Below are 24,687 nucleotides of genomic sequence, written 5' to 3' on the forward strand. Positions count from 1 at the left end.
GGCTAATTTATTAGTTCTTTCTAAAATTGTTCCCTTCCTTAACTGTAAAAACCTAAAGACTACTGCTTCATTGGCGCTTCACTGAAAACGAATTATATTCCAAATATTTTCTTTTCTAGTTCTTACAAAATTGAAATGAAAATAAATTACAGTGCAATAAAATCTTGAACTGATGGATAAACAATTTAAACAATTAATATCATTTTATATCAAATATTCAATTTGATTTTGTTTATACTTTCCAAGACTGTTCATGACACATATAGTCTTCAGTAAAGCACCTTGACGCAGTAGGTTTTAGACTTTTACAGTGAGAGAAGGAGGCAATACCCAAACTCTTGTTTGTAGGGATTTTTGTTCGTTTCATGCTTGATTTGCATATTCAATTTCAGTTTCACTCGTTTTAAGATTTATTTATTCATTTACATTAGTTTCTATTGTATATTTGTTTGCATTGATTCTTTATTTAATTTCTGTTCGTTCTGAGTTGCATTTATACTTCAATAGTAAAATATTTTTTTTTCGTTTTTAGCTTGATTTGCATATCCCAATTTAAACATTACTCGCTTTAACATTTATTTAGTCATTTATATTATTACTTGTTGTATGTTTTTTTGCTATGATTGTTTATTTAATTTTTGTTCGTTTTGGGTTTCATTCATTCTTTAATAGTAATTTCTGGTCGTTTTGAGTTTGAATTTTAACAGGTATTTGTATCTGCTGATCTTTAGATTAATATGGCTTTTACTTTTCTCTGAAAAGCTTCTTTTTCGGGATTCTTTTAATTAATTTTTGTTCGTTTTTGATTGCAAGAAGTTTCAAGTTTTTCAAAATACCTGATTTTGAAATAAAACTTTTTTTTTCAAAATCAACTGTTCATCAAAGTATCAAAACTAGTATCAAAGTAACAATATAAAAGTAAAAAATGGATTTGTGTCCACCTCGGAGTTTTTATTGGCTGATGTTTGAACTATTTTTAACAAAATAGCTATCTCAAAATTGTTATTGGATGGGTTTGGGAAAAAAGGGCGCGGAGGGGGGCTTATTGCCTTTTGGTCTCTTTTAAATCTTTAAAAATGAAATAGAAATTCCTATTTTCAATCAAATGAGCCCTCTCTGAAGTTTATATGAGCATCCCTTCTAGAAGAATCATATATGCCCCCAGAGTTTAACTTACAACGTCCCTGGGTCCCGGGGGGATGTGTCGATCCCGGAGTTTTAATATTTGATGTTTGAACTATTTTCGACAAAATGATTGCCTCAAAATATTATCGGATGGTTTTTTTTTATCTGATAAACCCGAAGCCGTGGAGGGCGGGAGGGGCTATTTGCCATCCCATCTTTTTTTACTCTGAGAAAATGAACTAGAACTTTTAATTTCCATTCACGCGAGCCCTCTCTGAAGTTTATACGAGCATCCCTTTCATAAGAACCATATACGGCCCCAGGACATAGCTTACAATGCCTGCCCCACGGTCCTTGGGGGGTTGTGTCTACAACGGAGTTTTTGTTATCTGGCCTTTGAACTATTTAAAAAAAGGCTATCTCAAAATTTGTATCGGATTGGTTTGGGGACAAAAAACAGCGTGGGGGGGGGGACTAATTGCCCTTCGATCTCTTTTGAATTTTTTAAAGGGAACTAAAACTTTCTATTTTCAATCGAATGAGCCCTCTCTGAAATTTATAAGAACACTTCTTCTATAAGAACCATATATACCCCCAGAGAATAACTTACAATGCCTGTCCCTGGTTCCTGGGGGGTTGTGTCAACCCTGTAATTTTAATATCTGATATTTGAACTATTTGTAACAAAATGGTCACCTCAAATTTTTATCGAATGGGTTTATCCAACCGATAAACCCAAAAGCGTGGAGGGCGGGAGGGGCTAGTTGCCCTCCGATCTTTTTTTTACTCTGAGAAAATGAACTAGAACTTTTAATTTTGATTCAAATGATCCCTCTCTGAAGTTTATACGAGCATCCCTTCCATAAAAACCATATATGGCCCCTGGGCATAACTTACAACGCCTGTCCCCGGGCCCTGGGGGTTTTGTCGACGCCGGAGATTTTGTTATATGATCTTATAACTATTTTAACAAAAGTGTTATCTCAAAATTCTTATCGGATGCATTTGGGAAAAAAGGGCGTGGGGGTGGGCTGGTTACGATCCGATATCTTTTGACGCTTAAATCGTAAACTAGAACTTTCAATTTCCAATCAAATGAGCCCTCTCGGAAGTTTATATGAGCATTCCTCCCATAAGAACCATATATGCCCCCAGGGCATAACTTATAACCCTTTCCCTGAAGACTGTGGGGTGAGTGTCCTGCTCAAAAATATAATTTCCAGAACTTTCAATTACGTTGAACAAAATGGCTATCTCAAAATTTTTTACTGGATGTGCTTGGGGAAATGGTGAGTGTCGAAGGGGTGTTAGTTGCCTTCCAATCACTTTTGAATATTAAAAACGGAAATAGCCATTTCAAATCCCAATCGAGAGAGTCCCTTCTGAAGTTTCTATGACAACGCGTTCTATGAAAAACTCGTAAATCTCAAGTACACAATTTATAGCCTTAGCCTTGAGGTCGCTGGGGGGATTGTCATCCTCAAAGACCTAATTTTCAGAATTTTTCTACTACGTTGAACAAAGTGGCTATCTCAAAATTTTGATTCGACGTGTTTGGGGAAAAGGTGGGCGTAAAAGGAGGGTTAGTTGCCCTCCAATCACTTTCGACTCCTAAAAAGGGCACTGGCGCTTTGAATTTCCAATCGAATGAGTCCTTTTCGAAGTTTCTACGACAAAGCTTTCTATAAAAAAAACCTTATATGCCCCCAGGCTATAACTTACAACTCGTTCCCTAAGGGCTGTGGGGGAGTGTCCTCCTCAAAAACATAATTTCTATCTGAAAATCAACTACGTAGAACAAAATGGCTATCTCAAAATTTTGATTGGATGTGTTTGGGGAAATGGTGGGCGTGGAAGGGGTGTTAGTTGCCTTCTAATCACTTTTGACCCTTAAAAAGGGTACTAGAACTATCGATTTCCAATCGAATGAGCCGCCTTTGAAGTTTATACGCCGTTCTCTTCCATCTGAAGTGCCTCCGGGGAAAAAATAATAATAATAAAACATTGGAGCCACATGGCCTTTACTATAGGCAACGCTATAGCGTTGCCTCTTATAAGGTTTTTGTGGAAGGGTGGTCGTATTAACTTTGGAGGGGGTTCATTTGATCGGAAATTGATACATCTAGTTCTTTTTTAAGAGTCAAAAGTGATCAATAGGCAACTAGCCCACACCCCACTTTTCCAAAGGGAATCCGGTCAAAATTTTGAAATTGCCATTTTGTTCAAAAAAGTTCAAAGGCCAGATAGCTATGTTTCTGGGGTCGAACTCCTGCCCCATCCTGGGAAAATGGCTCTGAGTTACGGAACTTGCTTATTGTTACTTTGACACTTTGTTTACTTCAATACTTGGATTTAGTGATTTACATGGTAACTTCGATTTACGGTGCTAGGGCTGTAAGTTAAGCAAGTTGCTTATTGTTGCTTTGATACTTTGTTTACTTTGATGCTTTCTTTACTTTGATATTGTTACTTTGATACTAGTTTTGATAATTCGTAGAACATTTGATGTTAAAAAATCAGTTTTATTTTGAAATAAGGTTATTTTTAAAACTTGAAACTTTTTGCAATAATTGAAAACTTGAAAACCTTTGTTTGCATTGATTATTTATTTAATTTTTGTTCGTTTTAAGTTTCATCTATACTTCAATGGATTTTTTTTTCGTTTTAAGCTTGATTTTCATATTCAATTTAAGCATTACTCGCGTTAAGATCTATTTATTCATTGACATTATTACTTGTTGTATGTTTTAAAAAGTATTTGTATCTGCTGAGCTTAAGTATAAAATGGCCTTTACTTTTCTTTGAAAAACACCTTTTACGGAAAGTTTTTTTTTAATTAATTGTACTGAAATGTCTCATGCCTTGAGCTAGGTGGAGAGCGTAGCAGTTCTGGTGAGGTCCATGTGCAATAAGTCGTAAATTAAAGGGTGGTCTGGCAATCCTAATCTGGTGGCTGATTGGGCATTGTCGAAGTTGTGGCAAAATATCTGGCACGAAAATGGGAAGCCGCGATGTGGAATAATGAACTAAATTAGAATCCATATTAAATGGAGATTTAATAAAGTGTAAGAAGCCCACCATGCAGCGCTCAAAGAACATTTTGTCCAAAAACTTGGTAAAAACCCAAACCTCATTTGGTCACTTTGGCCTAAGTCAAAAGAAACTAAGCCTGTCTCTGATATTTCAGCTATTGAGTGGAGTCTATATTTTGACTCTTGAGTTCAAAGCGCCTTGCGTAGTCTTAGAGCACGTTATGAAGTAGAGTTAGATTCAAGGCTGTCTGATAATTTTAATGATTCTTCAGTTTCACTGTCTCTTATTTGTCAAGCTGTTAAAAAGTTAAAAAAGATTTACTCTAAAGGCTGTGATAGCATTTGTGCTTTACATCTTTTGTTGGGAGGTGACATTCTTTACGATCATATTGACCTTTTGTTCCAGATGGTTTTGACACAGGGTATAGTTATTTTATTGTGGTTTTGGTCATTCCGATTTAAAAAAAAGAGAGAACCAGCAGAACAGCCTTCTTCTTATTGGCCAGTAATCATTCCTTCTGCATTTTGTAAGTTATTTGAAATTGTAGTGTTTGGTGAGATTTGTGATAAATGTAAATTGCCTCTGCATCAGTGTGGTTTCTGTAGGGGCTTAGGATGTAGCCATTGGATTTATCTTCCTGCTAATATATTACTTGAGGCTCATCATTCGCGGGAACCTTTTATTTTGGGCCAGTATCATGTTAGAAGAGCCTTTGATTCAAGAATTCATACTCAGATATTAGTTGAAATGCATAAGCGATGTGTGTGTTCTTCCATCGTGTGATCACTGTGTGATATGCTTAAGATTCTTAAGTGTCTTGTACTTTTGCTAGAGGATGATCTAAGTGAGGAGGTTTTTGTACATAAGGGAATTAAGCAAGGGGCTATAATTTCTCCGACTTTATATAATAATAGTGTCAGTTATGCACTGAGGGTCATGCCATCGACTTACATTTTTAAACATTCGGGTGTGTCACTTCTAGGTTCTGTGGATGACCTGCTAAATTAGTTTCTATTGCTGACGTCTTTAGAAAATAATTTCTGTTGGCTTGAAAAGAGTTATTGGCTATTGGTCTGCAATTTAGTGTAGATAAGTCAGCTGTTTTGTTTTTTAATTGCCCAAAGGAGGTTTTTACAGTAAGGTTAGATTAAATTAATGTAACACCGTCTTATTATATCATTACTTTGGCCTACCGATTGATCTTAGTTTTCGAGAGAATCAGAGTTTACTTATTGAACATGTTTCGAAAAAAGTACGCATTGCATATGCTGCAGTTGTCAAGCATGCCAGAGGAACTCAAGCCGTAAGGATCTAGCTGTCTTTATAATGCAGTTGCTTTGCCTCATGCATTGTTTTTGTCCCCCTATTGGAAGATTTTGAGTGCCCCTAATGAGAAAGATATTAGGACAGTATTTTTTTAAGTACGCACGGTATCTGCTACAAGTACCACTTTTGGTTAGAAATTACCATATTGTTGTTAAGTATGGTATTGTTGAGCCTCTTAGTGCAGGTGAAGAGACCATACTGAGGCATGAGAAAAAGCTTGAGTTTTTACCCCATAAGTGGATCCACCTTCTCAAGCAGTTATTGTGTGTAGTTTTCAAGTGTTGGTAGGGATTGTAATTGTTTTTGTTTCTTAGTGTGGTTTGTGCTTCGTTTTTTCTGGTTAATTAAATAAAAAACAAGTTTTTTAAACTGAAAGTAAGGAGCGACATTTAAACTTAAAACGAACAGAAATTATTCCGTATATGAAAGGGGCTGTCCCCTCCTCAACGCCTCCCTCTTTACGCTAAATTATTTTATTGTTTAAAAAAATAAAGTTGTGAGACAGAGCCAAACTTTAGCGTAAAGAGCGAGGCGTTGAGGAGGGGACAGCCCTTTTCATATACGGTATAATGTCTGTTGGCTTTATGTTTTAATGTCGCCCCTTACTTTCAGTTTAAAAAACTTGTTTTTTTTATTTTATTTCTGATCGTTTTTTAGTTAATGAAGCTATTATTTTGGCTCACCTTCATTGAATAAGTAAAAAAAATTTGCATAAAATTTTTACTCTTCTTTTGCTAAATGGCTGTCTCTAAATTTGGTTCTGACGTAATTTACAAATTAACTTACGTAACGAACTTCTATATTCGTATATTTCTCTTCTGGCAAAAAATACGTTGCAGATAAAGTTGCAGATTTTTAGCAGATATGAGCTTGAAACCTATGTACTAGGGTTTTCTGATGCTCTGAATCTGACGGTGTTATTTTCATTAAAATTCTTTCACTTGTAGAGGATGTTTCCTCCCTCTTTAAAAAATCAGGTAAATTTTCTCAGGCTCGTAGCCTTTGATGAGTAATACTAAACTTAATAAAATTTATATATTTTGAATCAGCATTATAAGCCCATTCTTTTGATACATTTATTGACATCAAAATTCCGTTTTTAAAAGTAACGATTACTATTGAGCCGTATCGCTTGTTTTTTTTTATTGTTTTTTTATTACGTATATGTTATTACGTATATGAGGGGGTTCTCCCCATAGTCAATACTACGCTCTTTACGTTAAAAACTAAAAATTTTTAATTCACAAAACCCTGAATCACAAAGGCCGTCTAATTAGAATAGCTAGCTCTTTTGAAAACACTAAAAAAAACTGTAGCGTAAAGAGCGAGGTATTGACTTGGGGGAGAACTCCCTCATATACGTAATAATTTCTGTTCGTTTTAAGTTCTAATGTTGCTTCTTACTTTCAGTTGAAAAACTTGTTTTTTTTTAAATTTAATTTAAGATCGTTTTTTAAATAATGATTGGAAATCCGGCGCCCCCTTTATAGAAATGTCCTTTACCCCAAAGAAACATCCTCCACGGAAAGATTCTCCCGAGTAGCCCTCTCCTCCAGCCCCCCCTCCCCACCAGAAAAAATCCTTCCTGAAAATGTCTGTATACTTCCCAATAACCAATACAATATGTAAACAATGGGCGAAGTTCATATCTTGCAGCCCTTCTCCTGGGAACTGTGGGGGATTAAGTCATCCTAAAAGATATATTTATTAGATTTTTGACTATGCTGAACAAAATGGCTATCTCAAAATTTTAATTGGGTGACTTTGGGGAAAAAATGAGCGTGGGAGGGGGTCTAGTTGCCCTCTATTTTTTTTGTCACTTCAAAAGGGTACTAGAAATTTTAATTTCCGTTCCAATGAGCCCTCCTACGATATTCTAGGACCACTGGGTCAATACGATTACCCTTGAGAAAAAAACAAACAAAAAAACACGCATCCGTGATCTTTCTTCTGGCAAAAAATACAAAATTCCACATTTTTGTAGATAGGAGCTTGAAACCTCTACAGTCTTTCCCCCTTTTTTCGAAAATCGGCCAAATTTTCTCAGGAGCGTAACTTTTGACGGGTAAGATTAAACTTCAGAAATAAAATCTGATTCTTTTGATGTATCTATTGGTATCAAAATTCAGTTTTTTAGAGTTGCGGTTACCATTGAGCCGGGTCGCTCCTTACTTACAGTTCGTTACCACGAACTGTTTGATTGTCAGATAGGCTATTAATGGGCCTACAATTCAAATAAAGTCTTCCAAATTTCTAGAGCTTTGATTTGTTGTACTCTTAAAACATGGAAATAATCTGAGAATTAATAATTTGTGCTATAAGTCGAACTGCACAATTGTTTTTGTACCACTGACTAAAAGTAAAAGCAAAGTTGTGCCAAGTGTTCTATTTTTGTATTGAAGTACAAGTGCTGAATATTTAAGAAAGTACTCAATGCTTAAGAACTTAAGAAAGGACGATACTTAGAGCCGAAGAGAACTTAAAATTTAAAAGGCCCTAAATACTTCGAATTGCAGAGCATTGTTGCTGTTCTATAAGAAATACTGTTGAAAATCTAAGAGAGACATGTGTTATGTTAAGGTATTTAGATGAGATATTCATTTCATAAATTAAACTACTACAAGCCCAGACGGGTTTGAATTTGTCTTTTGGAGTAAAAATAAATACAACAAATAATAAAAAAAACAGGCCAATAGCTTGAGCAAATAAATGATTTGACATCAAAGATATGGTTTTAAAAAAGGACATAAAACCAGCTATAGAATACATTAAACAGACAGAATAAATAATTTATAAATTGAGGCTGGATAAAACTGTTGTTGAATGGTACATATAACAAGGAGAGGAAAACTATTGCGATGTGCGAATAAAGGGCAAGATGACCATTGGTGAGCATGCGTAATAGTGTTTTGTCTTTTATTATTTAAGTGTTTATATCTCAGTATTCCCAGTTTGATAGACCAAAGTGATCACCTGATTCTCGGCTTTCTGCCGAGAGTGCAATGAGTGGTGGAAAGAAAAGGAGGATACTAAATTTATTAGTCAGCTTAAGGAGGGAAACAGAAGCATTCGCTCTGTGGATGATACTACTGTTGTGTCAAAGCTACATTGATAGCTGTCAGACTTTCCCTATGTATCACTTAAGATTTGTCCTGTATCGTTAGTAATTTGATATTGCTTCTAAACATTATGGCTCTCGTGAAATTCAGGATAATATAAACCATCAATGTTTCTAGTTACGACTGTGTCCATAGTAGATCAAAAAAAGGGATTGATTCATCTCAAAGAGTGATCAGGTCTGGATCAAGATCTGACCTTTAAATTAAGAAAATTTGATTGCTGCTTGTACATATACTACTACTACTACTACTAACAACTCACTGCAGCACCAAGCCGCCTGAGGCCAATACAGCTGCGCACACTCCTTGTCCATACTAATCTATTCAAAGCTCCCATCTTCACAACCTCTCAAGAAGTTTGAATTTCCTTTGAATCCTCTCCTATGACCTCTTTCCATCCCATTTAGGAACAACCTGCTTTTGCTTGCCCCTTGATAGTTCGCCGAACAGGACGATTTTTGGCAATTTGTCATCCTTCATCCACAGAACAATTCTTAGCCATCTCAGCCTTTCTCTCATTATAGCCCTAGAAAGCGGAATCACATTTTTCTTACAGTTTACTGTTTGAAATACGGTCAGTTCCAAAACGGGTACCAAAAGAATCTGTTGACAATTCTTTTGGAAAGCATCTAACAAATCTTCCTCTGTCTTTCAAAGTACCAACGTTTGATAACCGTATTATGCCACTGTCATCGCTGCAGCTAATATTGGTTCGCAGACTAATCTTTTTATTCCAAACCTTTTTCAATTTAAAAAAAAAAAACGCCCCGAGTCTTTGCTATTCTACTTTTAATATCTTGACTGCATCCGATATTTGTACTAATAATATTACCATTGTAAATGAAACTATCCACTTGATTGATCTTCTCGTTACCCAACAGCACCTCTTCAGCTTCATTTATTCCCAGGCTTGGTGACTTAGTCTTTTCTAGCCTCATCCTGCACCCTGACTCTCAAAACCTCCAAAAAATCATTCATTTTGCTAGCATTTTCATCTAGGGTACTCAAAATATCGGCATAACATAATTCTAGGAAAGTTTTACTTTCGCATTAGATTTCATGTTCTCCCACAGCCTTTTCGGTGTTTTATCAAAGTGATCCAAATAAATGGCGATAGAACGCAACCTTGGTTAACTCCTGATTCAGTATGAAACCAGCTACTAACCGTATTTCCTACCTTAACCGCAGTGATGCTGTTCTTGTTCGTCGCACTAATCACTGTAATATATTTTATCTGGTATACCATACAAGAATAGGACCTCCGCTAAAGCTCTTCTATCAACGGAATCAAAAGCTTGTTCAAAAGCTTGAGGCTAAAGGGGTCCGATGACCCAGGTACTGTTCAATTATTAATCTAAGAATGGAAATTTGGTCGACGCCTTTGTAAAACTGCACTTTTCTTCTCTTTAAACTTTATCTAGTGTATCTCTAAGTCTAAAAAGCATCATCATAATAACTAATTAACTTCCTACAGAAAATTAGCCTATGCCTCTATATTTACCGTACTCACTCTTATCACCTTTTTTTTCTAGAGGGGTATAATTAAAGTTTTCCTTAAATCGCTAGGTACTTTCCCTTTTTCAAAAATCATATTCATAACCTTCAGTAATTTATCTCCAACTTCACAAAGTTAGTGAAGTTTTAAACTATATCTATTTCCACGTACATCGAAATTGATTTGAGGAATGGAGAAGATTTAAAACTAACCAAAAGATGGCGAATTATATGGAAAATATAATAACTTACAGGAGCAGTCAATCAGTTTTAAAATGGCCGGTGGGCAGTTCGGGGGCATAATTGACATAACTGACTTTTCCATATCCTCTCCCAAAGTAAAAGAAATTTTAGTTATCCATTTTTTTAGCTATTATGTAGGTAAACATCAGCACATATAACAAGCTAACAACGGGACGAGTGATGGAAAAGTGGTATTTCAGGGCTAGAAAGAGCTAAGTCCTAGCTGTGAAATTTCTGTGATGTGGTGCAAAATTGAGCCAGGTTTTGAATCAATGCAAATGCGAACTATATCCAAGCCAAGGACTGAGTCAGTCTCCATGCTTCCGAATTTTGATGAGGTGGGGGAAATTCGTGCTAAGTCATGACTTAGTTCAAAAGTGAGCTAAGACCTTATTCGGGCGAAAAGCGTAGGTTTTCATGGCTCAGAGCAAACAGACCTAAGTTCCAACTCAATGGGGAAACGTGTAAGTCCTGATGGGGAGAAAAAAGCAGCCAAGCTACAGCTGCAGAATTTCGGTAATCCTGTGCAAGAATAAGCTAAGTCCAGACTTGGTGCATAAACGAGCTAAGGCCTAATTTTGCGCAGAAGAAATGGTCTAAGTCCAGGCTGCGGAATTTTGGTGACGTGGTGTAAAGATGATTTAAATGGTTACTCAGCTCAAAATGATCAATTATATATCAAATTTCAGACAAACAGAATTTACTAAACAAACAAGATATTTATCATAAATAAAAATGCCCCTCTCTCAATAGTGGTAACGGCCAGAGTGTAATAGAACTTTAGGCGCCTTTTTTCTGATCAGTTTCCCGTACTTCTCTCTTGTGAAGGCTTCTGAGGGCTAGTGAGGACTTCTTTCTAGTGAAGAGCAGGATTCCACTTGTTAAGTCAAATACTGCAATTGTTTTTTTCAGGTCATGGAGGCTCAAAAGATTCCAAGAATGGACGCTGCAAAGGCTTTATTGAAGCATGCCTTTATTGGAATGGTTCCTAATCAGCTAATCTTCTCATACTTCAGCCATGATGTGGCATCGAAGGTACGTAATCGAAGATCATATGTAATAAAACGCACTAATCCCTTGCCTCGAAGGAAAAAAATGCTTTCGATCCATTGGGGTTTAAGGGGACTTGATACGTTAAAATCATTCTGCGAGCCTCAGTGTCGGCAGACCGTCTCAAAGACCGACAAGAGCCGCATTAGCGAATTTTCCCAGTGAACTAGCCACAATCGAGAGCTGTTGAGAGTCTGTGATTTCGTTTTGAAATTTTATTGAAAAGATCCTGAAATTTCCGTCCCGTATGTTGGAAAGGTTTTCAATCAAAGTGGGTAGCACCACAGGGAACTCCCAAAGCTACCAAGTTGCTCAAACGATATTTCCTTTGAGCTGATTTTTAGTGTTTTCCTAGCAGGTATGCTAGAATATTTTTAGGCATTGCTCTTTCCTGAACTTTAAAACTGCTCCGTTTAATCGAAAAACAAAATTCGAAACAAATAAGAGTCCTAGATAGGGGTAGGCCCTTTTATTAGACAGTGAAACAAATATATGTAAAAACTCTTGATATTTCGTGGAAATAGTCAGTCATTATTACCTGTAGAGAAACTAAAGTATTAAAATTTAAACAAATTATATTAATACTGAACAAAATAATAACTTCTGTGTCTCCGACACATTTCTGGCACAAAATGGGAGGGGTTCATCCAGGTTTTACAAGTTATGGCAAAAATGTCCAATCAATTCTAAATAGTTTGACCACACAAACTAAAAACGTTATAATGAACGAGATAAAAGTGATCCTTCAAAGTATTAAAACCCCTTAAAGGGCTATTTTACGGGGACTGTCACATTCCCTAGCCCATACTGATTGTAGAGAAAAATTGTTGTTTAAATAGCCCATTAAATTTTCCTAAGCATAGGAATCGGCAATCATATCGGAATTGGGGGTATGAGAAAGCATAGCCGGGTTAAAAATGTGGACATTGTCCTATCACAAGTAGGTTTGCTTAAATAACCCAAAAATTGTTGTTTAAATAGCCCATTAAATTTTCCTAAGCATAGGAATCGTCAATCATATCGGAATTGGGGGTATGAGAAAGCATAGCCGGGTTAAAGATGCGGACATTGTCCTATCACAAGTAGGTTTACTTAAATAACCCAGAAATTGTTGTTTAAATAGCCCATTGAATTTTCCTAAGCATAGGAATCGGCAATCATATCGGAATTGGGGGTATAAGAAAGCATAGTCGGGTTAAAAATACTGACATTGTCCTATCACAAGTAGGTATGCTATGGCCGAATATCTTGAATGCGTATTAGATTATAAACACCAAAGTAGTGGCTCCACTTCGTCACTCTTACACACCAGTGAAGACAGTGGGGGAGGATGGGGCTTAGAGCATTCTTTTTGGGACAATGAGGAAGGACTAAAGAACGTAAAGTATGGTGCTTATAGGACCAAAATCTACTGACCGAGGATTTCTCTATCACTAGTATGTAGTTGTGCCCTTAGTTTTTTATTCAATAATTTGTTATTCTGTAAGACCTTTTATTGCTATGGATTGGGCTATTTACTGAAATTTATGTATTGATCTATATCCTTATCAAGTTTTCTTTTGCACATCTTTCTGTAGTGTTTGTTTGCATGACTTTAGTTAAATTTTTCTTTTTAATTCCAGCTACTTAGCCCCTGCGAAGCTGTGGAATCTATTGTTGAATTTGAACAGTTCCAAAAAACTAACTGTATTCTTGCTTTATTAGAAGTCATTAAATCTATCAAGGTAAGACGTGGAAATACAGATCTTGATCTCCTCTCTACCTTACACTTAGCAAAGAATGCTATTTCTTAATTATTTTCTATTTTATTCGTTTTTTCTACTTGCCTTATTATCTAGGACGTATGGTCTTAAAAGGTAGGAAAAGTACTCATTTGACTGCACATTCGTAAATCCAATGCCCTTTTTCAATGATGAAACTGTTCTGAAGGCACCTAACCTCGCTAGCCACTATCGTTTTCTGTCAAAACTTATTCTGTTGAAAAGTCTAAGGATTCTTATGTGCAGTTATGAAAACAACAGTTCAATATTAATCTTCATCTACGAATTCTGCAATGACATCCCTTTGACTAGAAGAAAAGAAAAAAAATGGTAGAATGTGATTTTTGTCAGAATTTGTTTTTGGTTTTTTTCTCTTGATTTTGACTATTTTGTATATTGAGTATTTGAGACTTGGGTTAAGCTTCGGCAAATCCAAAGCTGCTAAATAAAACCATCTGCAATCTAGTGACAAAACAAATATCACTTCAAAAACAAACTTGAATTTTAATTGATTTATTCGTTATTATTATTGTTATTATTTTAACCTATATTCCAGTTATGAGTGACACCACTATTGCTAACCCCTCTCTAACAAACAGCAGCTTAACAACTCTTATGTAAGATTAACGCGCCCTATATATGATATAAAGAGGAATCCTGGAGTTAGACGAAGAAAATTTTTATATTGAAGAAATGACAAAATGCAAAGATTTGCTCTCACGTTGGGCCGGTCTCGTGAAAATTGTCATGTATGCTCTCGTCGTGTTTAATCAGTTTTGTGTATTTCGCCAATATTGAAAGAAATTAGGAATTTGTATTCGTTAGTTTTGTTTATTTAGTATCATTGTTAATGTGTTATTACTATAGCCAATAGTATATAGTACAATAGTATAATAGTACAATAGTATATATTACTATTGTTAATGTGTATATTACTATATTCGTTAGTTTTGTTTATTTAGTATCATTGTTAATGTGTTATTACTATATGTTATTACAATGTGTTATTACTATATGTGTTATTACTATATTACTATAATGTGTTATTAATGTGTTATTACTATAGCCTTGTTTTGCTCCTATTGACGACCCAATAAAAATACTCCTTTCAGAATCCTACAGTAACACGTTCATGACGACAACTAACAATGTGTAAAAATTGGTATAAAAAAATTAAATTTTAGCACATATTAAGAGTGTTTGTGAAGGCTTAGAATTAAGATAAGGGTAGATATACGGACTGTAAAACACCTTCTTGGCTGATTTTTGATATTCAGAAAAGACATGACACTTTTGTGATAAAACTAAAGAAAACCTCATTTAAAAGAATCGCCTATGAACAAATTTTTGTCGCCTTTCAATTTATAGTGTCTGTAACTAAGCCTGTAGGTTTTGGAAATCCCCTGTATATTCTGCCTACCCTAGAACTGACGTAAGCAAGAGCGTGATTTGTATGCAAGAGCGTTAAAGCTCCTATGACTGCCTGCATATACTCGGGTACAGGTTTTAGACATCATAAACCCAAAATTGTAGCTTTTGAGCATCCACCCGATGAAGCATTATTAGTAAATAACAAAATATTAGTAAATATTTGCAAACGAGAAGCATTCTCCCACGTTTCGCGCCGATCAGCAGACTTACCAGACATCAGAACAATCTACAACCCGTCAAGTGCCGTTTGAAAAGATTCGTAAATTACTTCATGTCCTATTTAGTTAATGAATTTAATAAGTAACCCTTTTGTTTTTTGGTATATTTGTAATTATAAAAGTAGAATAATTAGTTTCCATTTTTGAGCGTTACACTGTAGCTGTTTGAATAAACGAATAGGGATAAGAATATTGGCGAGTTTTAACTTTTTTTTTTTTTTTAGGTCTGTTCAAGTCGAATTGACCTCACTATTGATAATCCAATAAGGATTGCCAGCTGTCATTTTAAACTATTATATTGGTACAGCGGTGTTCTTAGCGATTGTTGTGCCAAGTTGGCAGACTTAAAGAGCAGTCAAGTTCATGCATCTATTCTTGAAGAAACCCTGGCAAGAGCAAAGAAGATCATATACAGTCCGTTTGAGCGTTCACTTCTCATTTTGTCCCTCGTTCATACTATGAGTAAGTAACACGTCCTCAAACTAATGTGTAAATTTGTACAGTGTCCAAGAATATTACGAGATAAAGAAAAAACGTCTTTGATAAAGTAAAATAATCTAATAAGTTGATATGCAAGCAAGTAACTAAGAAGCAGTGGCATAGTTTACCCCATTATCAAACCGTTCGTGGTAACGAACTGTAAGTAAGGAGCGACCCGGCTCAATAATAACCGAAACTCTAAAAAACGGAATTTTGGTACCAGTTGATACATCAAAAGAAGCGGATTTTTATGCTGATTTCAAATATAAAGTATCGCCTAGTTTAGTTTTACCCATCAAAAGTTAAAGAGCGAGATGTTGAGGAGGAGGCAACCCCCTTCATATACGGAATAATTTCCGTTCGTTTTAAGTTTTAATGTCGCTTCTTACTTTCAGTTAAAAAAAAAAAATGTTTTCTTTATTTAATTAGCAGAGATCACCCTTCTAATGTACTTATCTAATAATTTTTTTGATAGTGTACAACTCAGGAGAGATAAATTGAAGAATGGTGTCAAATTAAGGAAAAATCTTTGAATATTTGCAAATTCATTGAAATATTGAGGGGGGGGGGTAGGCCTAAAACATCTTCCTCCTGTATTGGTCCCTGACTGTACAGATACACTTTATTATAGTCTTTGTGAAATTTTGTTCCATAAGTTCGAAACTAGATGAGTTGTTTGTTATGTTTAGAACTTTTATTCACATCCGACTTTTCATCGTTCTTTTTTTTCAGTTTGTCGAACTTATCGAACCAGTTTACCCTGACCCAAGCAAATTATATTTACCCTGTAGTTCGTGGTTCTCTATGCCACTTGGTCCATTAGTATAAATTGATATAGTAAGAGGTGGATAAATTGAATAGATAAGCGATAAGCAAAACAGACTTGAATTAAAGATATTTGGAATTGGAACCAGGGTTGTGACTAAACTTCTGTATCAAGACATGCAATGAAAAAAATGAAGGGTACACATCCACACATCCTTTTTTTTTTTTTTTTTTTTTTTTTTTTTTTTTTTTTTTTTTTTTACGATTATTCCCTGCTATTTGTGGCCAGTGAAATTACCTTTGCTTACTCTATATAATAAGCTTGAGTTATTTTCCACCACTATTCGAATTGTTGAAAGTACTTGGAGAATGCCACGGAAAGAATAAACGCTCATATGTTCAATGATCGTCAACCTTGAAACTATACTCTTAGCACGCAGAAACTATTGTCTAAAGTGCAATCGGCATAGTATAGATACTTGGATACGATTTCACAATCTAAATTGTCAGAGAAAAATTCTTCTGAAGCTCGTAAAAGAATTTGTCATTGCTTATTAACAATCTTAATTTTAATGAATTTTAATCCTAAGTTAATAAATTTTATTAACAATCCTAATTTTAATGGGGAGGGGGGAGGGCTGGTAATTATAGACACAGGGTAGTATGGGGCTGACTTATCTTTTATCTTTGACGGTCAAAGTCTGGAACTCTGAAATGCAAAGAGCTGCATAGCTCAATATAATAATGTGGAAAACGGGAGATCAAGAGCTAAGTTAAGGCTATTCCCGTCTTATTAGTCTCTCGTATGATTAACTAGGTCCCTAGTCTAGGTGTAGGTCCTTTTCCGTCTAAATGTTGTAAATAAATATTATATAATGATGCTTCAGCAATTTTGGTGTTCGTTAACTGAAAAGAATATTAACACTGAATCGTTATTCAGGAATTAATTTTGGGAGAAGAGGGTACCTTTCGTCAGTAACTACTCTGAATCTGGCTTACTTTGAGACCTCTCGTAAAATATGATTCCTGAATATAGAGAAACCAAAAAATCATGATAAATATTATTTTTTTTCGATTTTCTTTGTCCTGTTTTATTATTGAAAGACAGTATGGTATTAGAATATATTTAACAGCCTCGTACTTTCTTTATAGGTTTTTACTCGGAGCTGACTCTAAGATTGCGCGAGCTTGACACCCTTTTCAGACATTTTGTAAACTCTGGGGTGCCGTCCGTTACTACCGAAATTAAGGAAGCTCTTAGTTCTTTTTTAAGGTAATTTTTAAAACATGGCATTGATAAGGTTTAGCTCAGAATAAAAAAAAAATTACAGCAAATTTGGCAAATATTTATGCCTGATTTTTTTGCTAATGTGTGCTTTAAGTTAAAATTTGGATGTTCCGGCATCTAAGAGAAGAATACTGATGAAATAATTCCTTGGAAGCTAGATGCGTTTTTCAAGATGTTGAGCAGAGTATGGGTAACTTATAGAGTGGAATGCACTAGTGGTGCCGAAAAAATTCTTCAAGCGTTTGGCGTTTCTTGGTATTCTTTCAAACTTCGTAATGTGTTTTTCTTAGAACCAGAGATCAGACGCTTAGTACTACACTGATTTTGCGAATTATATTAATTGTAATATGCCTTATTGACACACTAAAGCCTTGTCAAGAGACGAAAAATGCTAGATGGCGTTGGTGTTTTTGTAGGCATCACCGCCAGTTTTAACTCTTGTAAGTTACTCATACTGCTGGAGGTTGACCTTTTTCTCTCTCTTCAGCTAATTTAGTAATTTGTTAAACTATTAGCAACCTTGGCGATGGGTAGATTTACAATTTATTATGTTCACTATTATTGAAGGTCAAAGGCTCAGTCGTTTAATTTTTAGTTTGTGTTCAGTTATGCTTGTTGGGGGTATTTTCGAAGAAGGAACCTCCTTCCCTACGTTTGCTAGATATCGCTATAGTCTTCCTTTTTGCAACCACATTTTAAAATTTCTCAAAGTTAATCGTCATTTTTTTTGGTTATTTATAGTCTTTCATCTCCTCGCCCTACAATTGAATTTTTTGTTCTGTTCTTTGCTAAGCCTATAGATCTAGCCATGGTTACCCACAGAAGAGAATAATAAAGAATAATAAAGAATAATAATAGAATAATAATAATAAAGAATAATAATAGAATAATAAAGACTCTTTTTCAAATCCCTGCTTTCAGTCAAAAAATTTCTTCAGTCAGTTTTTGGCCTAGGCTGTTTCGCAGAGTTTAGATTTATTTGTCAGTAAAGAACATCGGAATAAATTCTGATGATGTCTTCAAGTGTCACGAATGATTTTCCAGTAGACTTAGGAGTCCCGTCGGAAGAACGAACCCCTTGTGCACGCTCTTCTTGCCGAACTGAAAAACTTACTTCTCACTGTTTTGTTGAGACTTCTGAAACTCGACATTCTCATGTCTGCTGATGAAATTTCTACCAGTTTGTTTGAAAACTTGGATAACTATTTGAAATTCACTATTGTAGGTGAGCAGGTTGAGGTTGCGGTAGATGCTCAGGAACTTACCATGGCAGAACACAAGGGTTCCGTCGAATGGCGCGAAGGTATTTCAAGGAGCTGTCGAACACTACCAGTTTCCTTGAAAAGTTGGATAACTATTTGAACTTCACTATTTTAGGTGAGCAGGTTGAGGTTGCGGTAGATGCTCAGGAACTTACCATGGCAGAACACAAGGGTTCCGTTGAAGGGCGCGAAGGTATTTCAAGGAGCTGTCGAACACTACCAGTTTGTTTGAAAAGTTGGATAACTATTTGAAATTCACTATTGTAGGTGAACAGGTTGAGGTTGCGGTAGATGCTCAGAAACTTAACATGGCAGAAAGACAAGGGTTCTGTCTAAGGGTGCGAAGGTATTTCAAGGAGCTGTCGAACACTTCATCAGGAAGTCCCCAATCTCTTCTAATGGCCTTCTCGAAGTGCTTAACTGCCTTGATCTCACGGAAAGGAAAATAGTTAGAAGTCTATCAGATATAGTTGTGCTTGCTCGAGAGATCCTAGTAGGAGTAACTGTGGACGATGCTAGAAGTGAGGGGCTTTGGCCGTAAGCCGAGAACTTAGTAGAACCAACGCAATCACACGTCGACGGTTACTTGCATCAAACCTTCTCTATGAAAGATGCTTTTGGTGGGCAAAAGTATATGCGTTTTTCGAAGCTTGTAAACGCTGCGTTGACGTTACCGCATGGCCGTGCTGACGTAGAGAGAAATGTTTGGTTCTCAGGTAGACTTCTCCCGTCGGACAGAGCCTCCTTGTCAGAAAGAGTCCTGAATGCAAACTTGTGGAGGCATATTGAACCAAACGTCTGGAATTTCATGGGCGATGATTTGACCTCTTCTAATTTTGGAAGCTCAAGTCTTGCAACGGCATTGGACAGCTCACTAAAAGAAATACCTTATTATCCTCCTGATCGACCTTGAAGCTAAAAAAAAAATTCGTAAATATTTTTCAAGTAGCCTTAAAATTTGTGTTTATCTGCCACTATTAACGGGTGGAGGCATATGGAGGCAAACCCGAAAGGTTTAGTATTCCCAAGAATTGTTGACTTTGGCTAGATCGGCTAGGTCAAAATTCCAAAACTATGTAGAGAGCAAGGCAAAAGAAAAAACTGCTGAACGAAGCGTCCAAGACCAAGAGAAAGAAAGGGAGTTGAACCTAGTTGACATCTCTACCAAAAAAAAGAGCCAGATAGACTTAGGAATCATTGCAAGAAAAGCGAGCCTCTGAAAAACAAATATGACGTAGATAGTTTTGTAGACCACACTGCCTTTCCATGACGATAAATTAAAAGTTCAAAACAGGGATAAAATCCTTTTTAAAAGACAGTGTATAGAAACTCACAAAAAATACCAGATATTTCGGTCACATGATTACTGCTGATGACGGTCACTGTATATGTGACCGAAATATCTGGTATTTTTTGTGAGTTTCTATACACTGTCTATTAAAAAGGATTTTATCCCTATTTTGAACTTTTATTTTATCGTCTGAAAAACAAAAACGAGCAATTGTTGATACCCTCTTGAGAGAGGCCACCGATCGCTAACAGAGATAGGTGGCTTCAAAGGATCCTATGGACATCGCCATGGCCAATTTCCTACTATGGAGTGTCATGAAAACGCGAAAAGACGAAAAAACAAACTGACGAAAAAGAGCGGGCTGAAAAGAACAAACAAAAGAGGAAGTCGGACCTAATAAGCAAGTCTACTAATCTCTCAAAGAAGTTGACGAAGTGAATGAGTTAATCCTTATGGATTGTTTTTACTTGTTTCTAGTCTTGAAGTTGCTTTTCTTTTCCTTTTTTTAATAAACATAACTGAAAATTTGAACAAAAAGAAAATGGAAAAATAAAAACACCTGATTCGTCTCCATCGAAAATGAGTTCCTTCGTAGGCTCATGAATATGATGATTCTTTGGGTGACTTGGCCATCATTTCTGATACATGAGCAAAGGAACGTTTTGACGATGAATGGGAATCCAAACCCCTTCCCACTTTGGTCCATATTCGTCCCTTTTTTCACCCCTCCCCTAAAAGTCCCTTGACAGGTCGTCAAGTCCCTTTTATAATGAGCAGAAATCATTCCGAGCCCTGCCTATGTTTTAGGCAAATAATTTTCTCTCAATTCTCTGTATATTTTAGTTCATAAATACATCTTGTGGTTGGGGTGTGCCATGTATGATGGATCTAGTGTATATTCTTACTTTGTTTCTAGTATCAGTTTGAGCCAATGGTAAATCTGATTTCCGAAAGTTTCTTTTCATATAATAATACCTCCCTGATTGTCTATACATCAGACGCTTTTCAGGTGAAAAAAAGGTTTTAGAAAGGTTCAGATGAAAGATGCTTTATTAGCGAAAATAACAAACGCTAGCGCAGGTACGTCATGTATACAATCACATAAAACTATAACAGTTCCAGGCAAACATCACGCAAATAATAAACTGCATCATACATCAAATACATCCTAAAGCTTAATTCATTAAAATACCGAATAAAATAGGGGATAAATCGTTTACGATATCTCTCGGCTCTAGAAACTTAGAAAATCATTAATTGTGGACAATTGGGGACCTTCAGTAGAGGCTCTCCCAATGTGGGGTTCCGCGATTTAGGATTATTTTGAAATGTAAGTTTTACCGTTAATACTACTACTACTACTACTAACAACTCACCGCAGCACCAAGCCGCATGAGGCCAACACAGCTACGCACGCTCCTCCTCCACCCCAATCTATTCAAAGCCTCTCTTTTTACACCTGCCCACGAAGTTCCCAGGTCCTTTAAATATTTCTTTTTGACGTCCTACAACTCCAGACGAGGACGACCTGCTTTTCATTTAGACCTATATGGTAGGCTGAAAAGAAAAATCTCCGGCAATCTGGCATCCTTCATCCGCTCAACGTGTCCTAACCACCTCGACCTTTCTTTCACTATATCCCTAGAGAGCGGAATTGAACCACATTTTTCTTATAGCCTATTGTTTGAAATACGGTCAGTCAGGCGGGTGCCCAGAGCAATCCTTAAGCAATTTCTATGGAAAACATCTAGCAAATCTTCATCCGCTTTTCGGATCGCCCATACTTCAGAGCCATATTTGACCACTGTCATCACTGTAGCTTCTAATATTCTAATCTTGGTTTGCAGATTTATCTTCCTATTCTTCCATACTTTTTTAACTATGAAAAAACACCCTGAGCCTTGACTATTCTATATTTAACATCTTCACTGCTCCCACCATCTTTACTAATAATACTACCAAGGTAAGTGAAGCTGCCCACCTGATCAATCTTTTCATCACCCAATGTCACCTTCTTATCTTCACTTATTCCTAACCTTAATGACTTAGTCTTCTTAACATTAATTTTCAAACCTATTCTAGAACCCTGAACTCACAAAACCTCTAAAACTTCATTCATTTTGTTCACACTTTCATCTAGGATGCTTAAATCATCAGCATAATCCAAGTCCAGGAGACTTTTTCCTCCCCATTGGATTCCGTGGTCTCCCATTGCCTTTCCTGTGCTCCTTAAAACAAAGTCCATCAAAACAATCCATACAAAGGGGGATAGAACACAACCCTGCTTAACTCCTGATTTAATACAACCAGTTGCTACCCTCATTTCCTACCTTAACCGCAGCAGTGTTATTCTCGTACATAGCACTAATCACTTTAATGTATTTGTCTGGTATACCATACAAGGATAAAACCTTTACTAAAGCTCTTCTATCATCAGAATCGAACGCTTGCTCATAATCTATAAAACTGAGGACCGAAGGTGTTTGAAAACTCAGGCACTTCTCAATTATTAGCCTAAGAGTGAAAATTTGGTCGACACATCCTCTACCTTTTCTAAAACCGCACTGCTCTTCTCTTAAAACTTTGTCTACGGAATCTCTCAGTCTAAAAAGTATCATATTACTAAGTAATTTACTACCTACAGAGACCAGACTAATGCCTCGATAATTACCACACTCACTTTTATTAACTTTTCTTATAAAGTGGCTTAATTAAAGTTTTCCTAAAATCGCTAGGTACTTCCCCTTTTTGAAAAATCATATTCATAATCTTCAGTAACTTATTTCTAACCTCAGAGCCGCCATATTTAAGAAACTCATTTACCACCCTATCAGCACCTAGAGTCTTATTATTTTTTAATCCTTTTAGTACTGTTGCTAATTCCTCCTCCGTTAATAGTGGTAGATAAACACAAATTTTAAGGCTACTTGAAAAATCTTTCCGAATTTTTTTGTTTAGCTTCAAGGTCGATCAGGAGGATAATAAGGTATTTCTTTTAGTGAGCTGTCCAATGCTGTTGCAAGACTTGAGCTTCCAAAATTAGAAGAGGTCGAATCATCGCCCATGAAATTCCAGACGTTTGGTTCAATATATGGAGCGATTGCTGTAGAAGCTTTATTGCGACCTGAATCTGATGGGAAAAAATTAGTAAAGCAGCTTGTTTTTCTAAAAAGACTGAAAGTAAATCATTTTAATATATTTTTAATTGTCAATACTGAATGTAAGATAACTAAAGATCAGTATCACTAAATTTTAAGATCGAATGAAAGTTGCTGGTTTTTCTAGGACGGGGAAGGGTGTACTACTTGATATGATGCGCAACTTATGGCCCGTATTCCTGCGTTTTCCAAAAAAAATACAATTTTCTTAATTTCATTAGTGGGGGTGATCAGACGCCCCTGGGGGATGTGCAAGAACACCAGACAAAAATTGGATGTACAAAGGACATCCAAAGGAAAACATTTTTTGCCGCTGGCCCCATCTTCAATCTATTCAGACATTAAAACCAGGCTTTTCTACAATTTTTGTTTGGTTTTATACACCTATTAAGATTTTGTTGTATTAGTCCCCTCCGTTGTTGCCACAATTTAATCCTAAAAGTTGTGAATTAAACTTTTCTTGTTTACAAACAAGCCCAACCAGCATAACACCCAATTTATCTGCAGCTGATCGTCGAGCAATACAACAATCAAGAAGATGGATACAGCCATTATGTTTAGTTGGGCTATTGAATAAATATAGGCTATTGAGAATATGTAAAAATTAAGTTATAAAAGTGACATTTTTAAAACAGAAAAATAAAGATTCTATTTATTTGTCTATAGTCAACTAAAGGGATACATATAACAGAATAGAATAGCCTAAATGGTCTGTCCGAAAAGATGTTTTTGTAGGTAAGTCGATTAACTAATAATTTGAAGTTTTGAATCTTGGTATTCAAATTAATGCATAGCTTAGATTTATGGCAGTGTTTTTTTTTCTTTTTTTTTTCTTCTTCTTCTTTTTTTCTTTTTTTTTGCTAAAGCAATGAAGTTATACTTCTACAGCTCCATAATGACGTATTCTTTTCGCTCATTTTCGGCTGATTTTTCATGCACGTTGCTTATTTTAACTTGTCGCCCGATAAGTATAAAACCACCTAATTGCATATGGAGGTCTTTTTCATTAACAACTCAAACCCGGGCTTTTCCTATATTTTAAAGACGTATATGCTAGTTTAAGTTTTTACTTCACCACTATAAAGAATCAGGCTTTATTTTTAGTGTCCATGGTACTCTCAGATTTAAGGCAATAGTAGGTGTGTAAGGTTAGCATCAGTTGAATATTACATTCAAATTGAGGAGGACTTTGTAGAAAATGATACACTCAGAGTAGTTCTTAAAACGTACTACCGAATATGCTGAGGTTACTATATTAAAACTTTGTTAGCCGATTTTTCTTTGCATGTGAGAACACATCCCTATCTCTTTACAAACAGAGGAATATTGTAGATTTTTTTATAGCTACCTTTAATTCTTCAACTTGATTTGTTTTAGCACATTCACGGTTTGATAAACAATGTTGATTTTACGATATTTTTTTTTTTAGCTATTACAGTTAACAATTCAAAACTAGTGAAAAAAAAATCTCATTGCAATTATAGTACGATAATATATTATCAGTACTACAACTATACATATTTGGAGATACATTGAGAGTTCTTCAGTGCTATTTAGAATCCAACTACTAATTACTAGAGCCAAAAAAGAATCGGTTTATTTTTGGCAAGTCCATAATTACGACTTCTGAAATCATTTTTGGAA

The 24,687-nt window shown here is 35.8% G+C and overlaps 1 protein-coding gene across 3 annotated transcripts in view; it reads left to right on the forward strand.

Annotated features, from left to right (window-relative positions):
- Positions 1 to 24,687, forward strand: part of MED24 (mediator complex subunit 24) — a 110,234-nt gene that overhangs the window by 25,591 nt on the left and 59,956 nt on the right. For all 3 annotated transcript variants that reach the window (XM_089089405.1, XM_089089406.1, XM_089089407.1), the window contains exons 3-7: positions 11,253 to 11,375; positions 13,013 to 13,114; positions 15,024 to 15,261; positions 17,197 to 17,317; positions 22,885 to 23,065. In XM_089089405.1, coding sequence (XP_088945531.1) covers positions 11,253 to 11,375; positions 13,013 to 13,114; positions 15,024 to 15,261; positions 17,197 to 17,317; positions 22,885 to 23,065 — 765 coding nt within the window. The remainder of the gene's footprint in view (positions 1 to 11,252; positions 11,376 to 13,012; positions 13,115 to 15,023; positions 15,262 to 17,196; positions 17,318 to 22,884; positions 23,066 to 24,687) is intronic.

Source organism: Artemia sp. Qi Xiang Cuo, chromosome 5, assembly GCF_049724085.1.
Source record: "Artemia sp. Qi Xiang Cuo chromosome 5, ASM4972408v1, whole genome shotgun sequence".
Lineage (NCBI taxonomy): Eukaryota > Metazoa > Arthropoda > Branchiopoda > Anostraca > Artemiidae > Artemia > Artemia sp. Qi Xiang Cuo.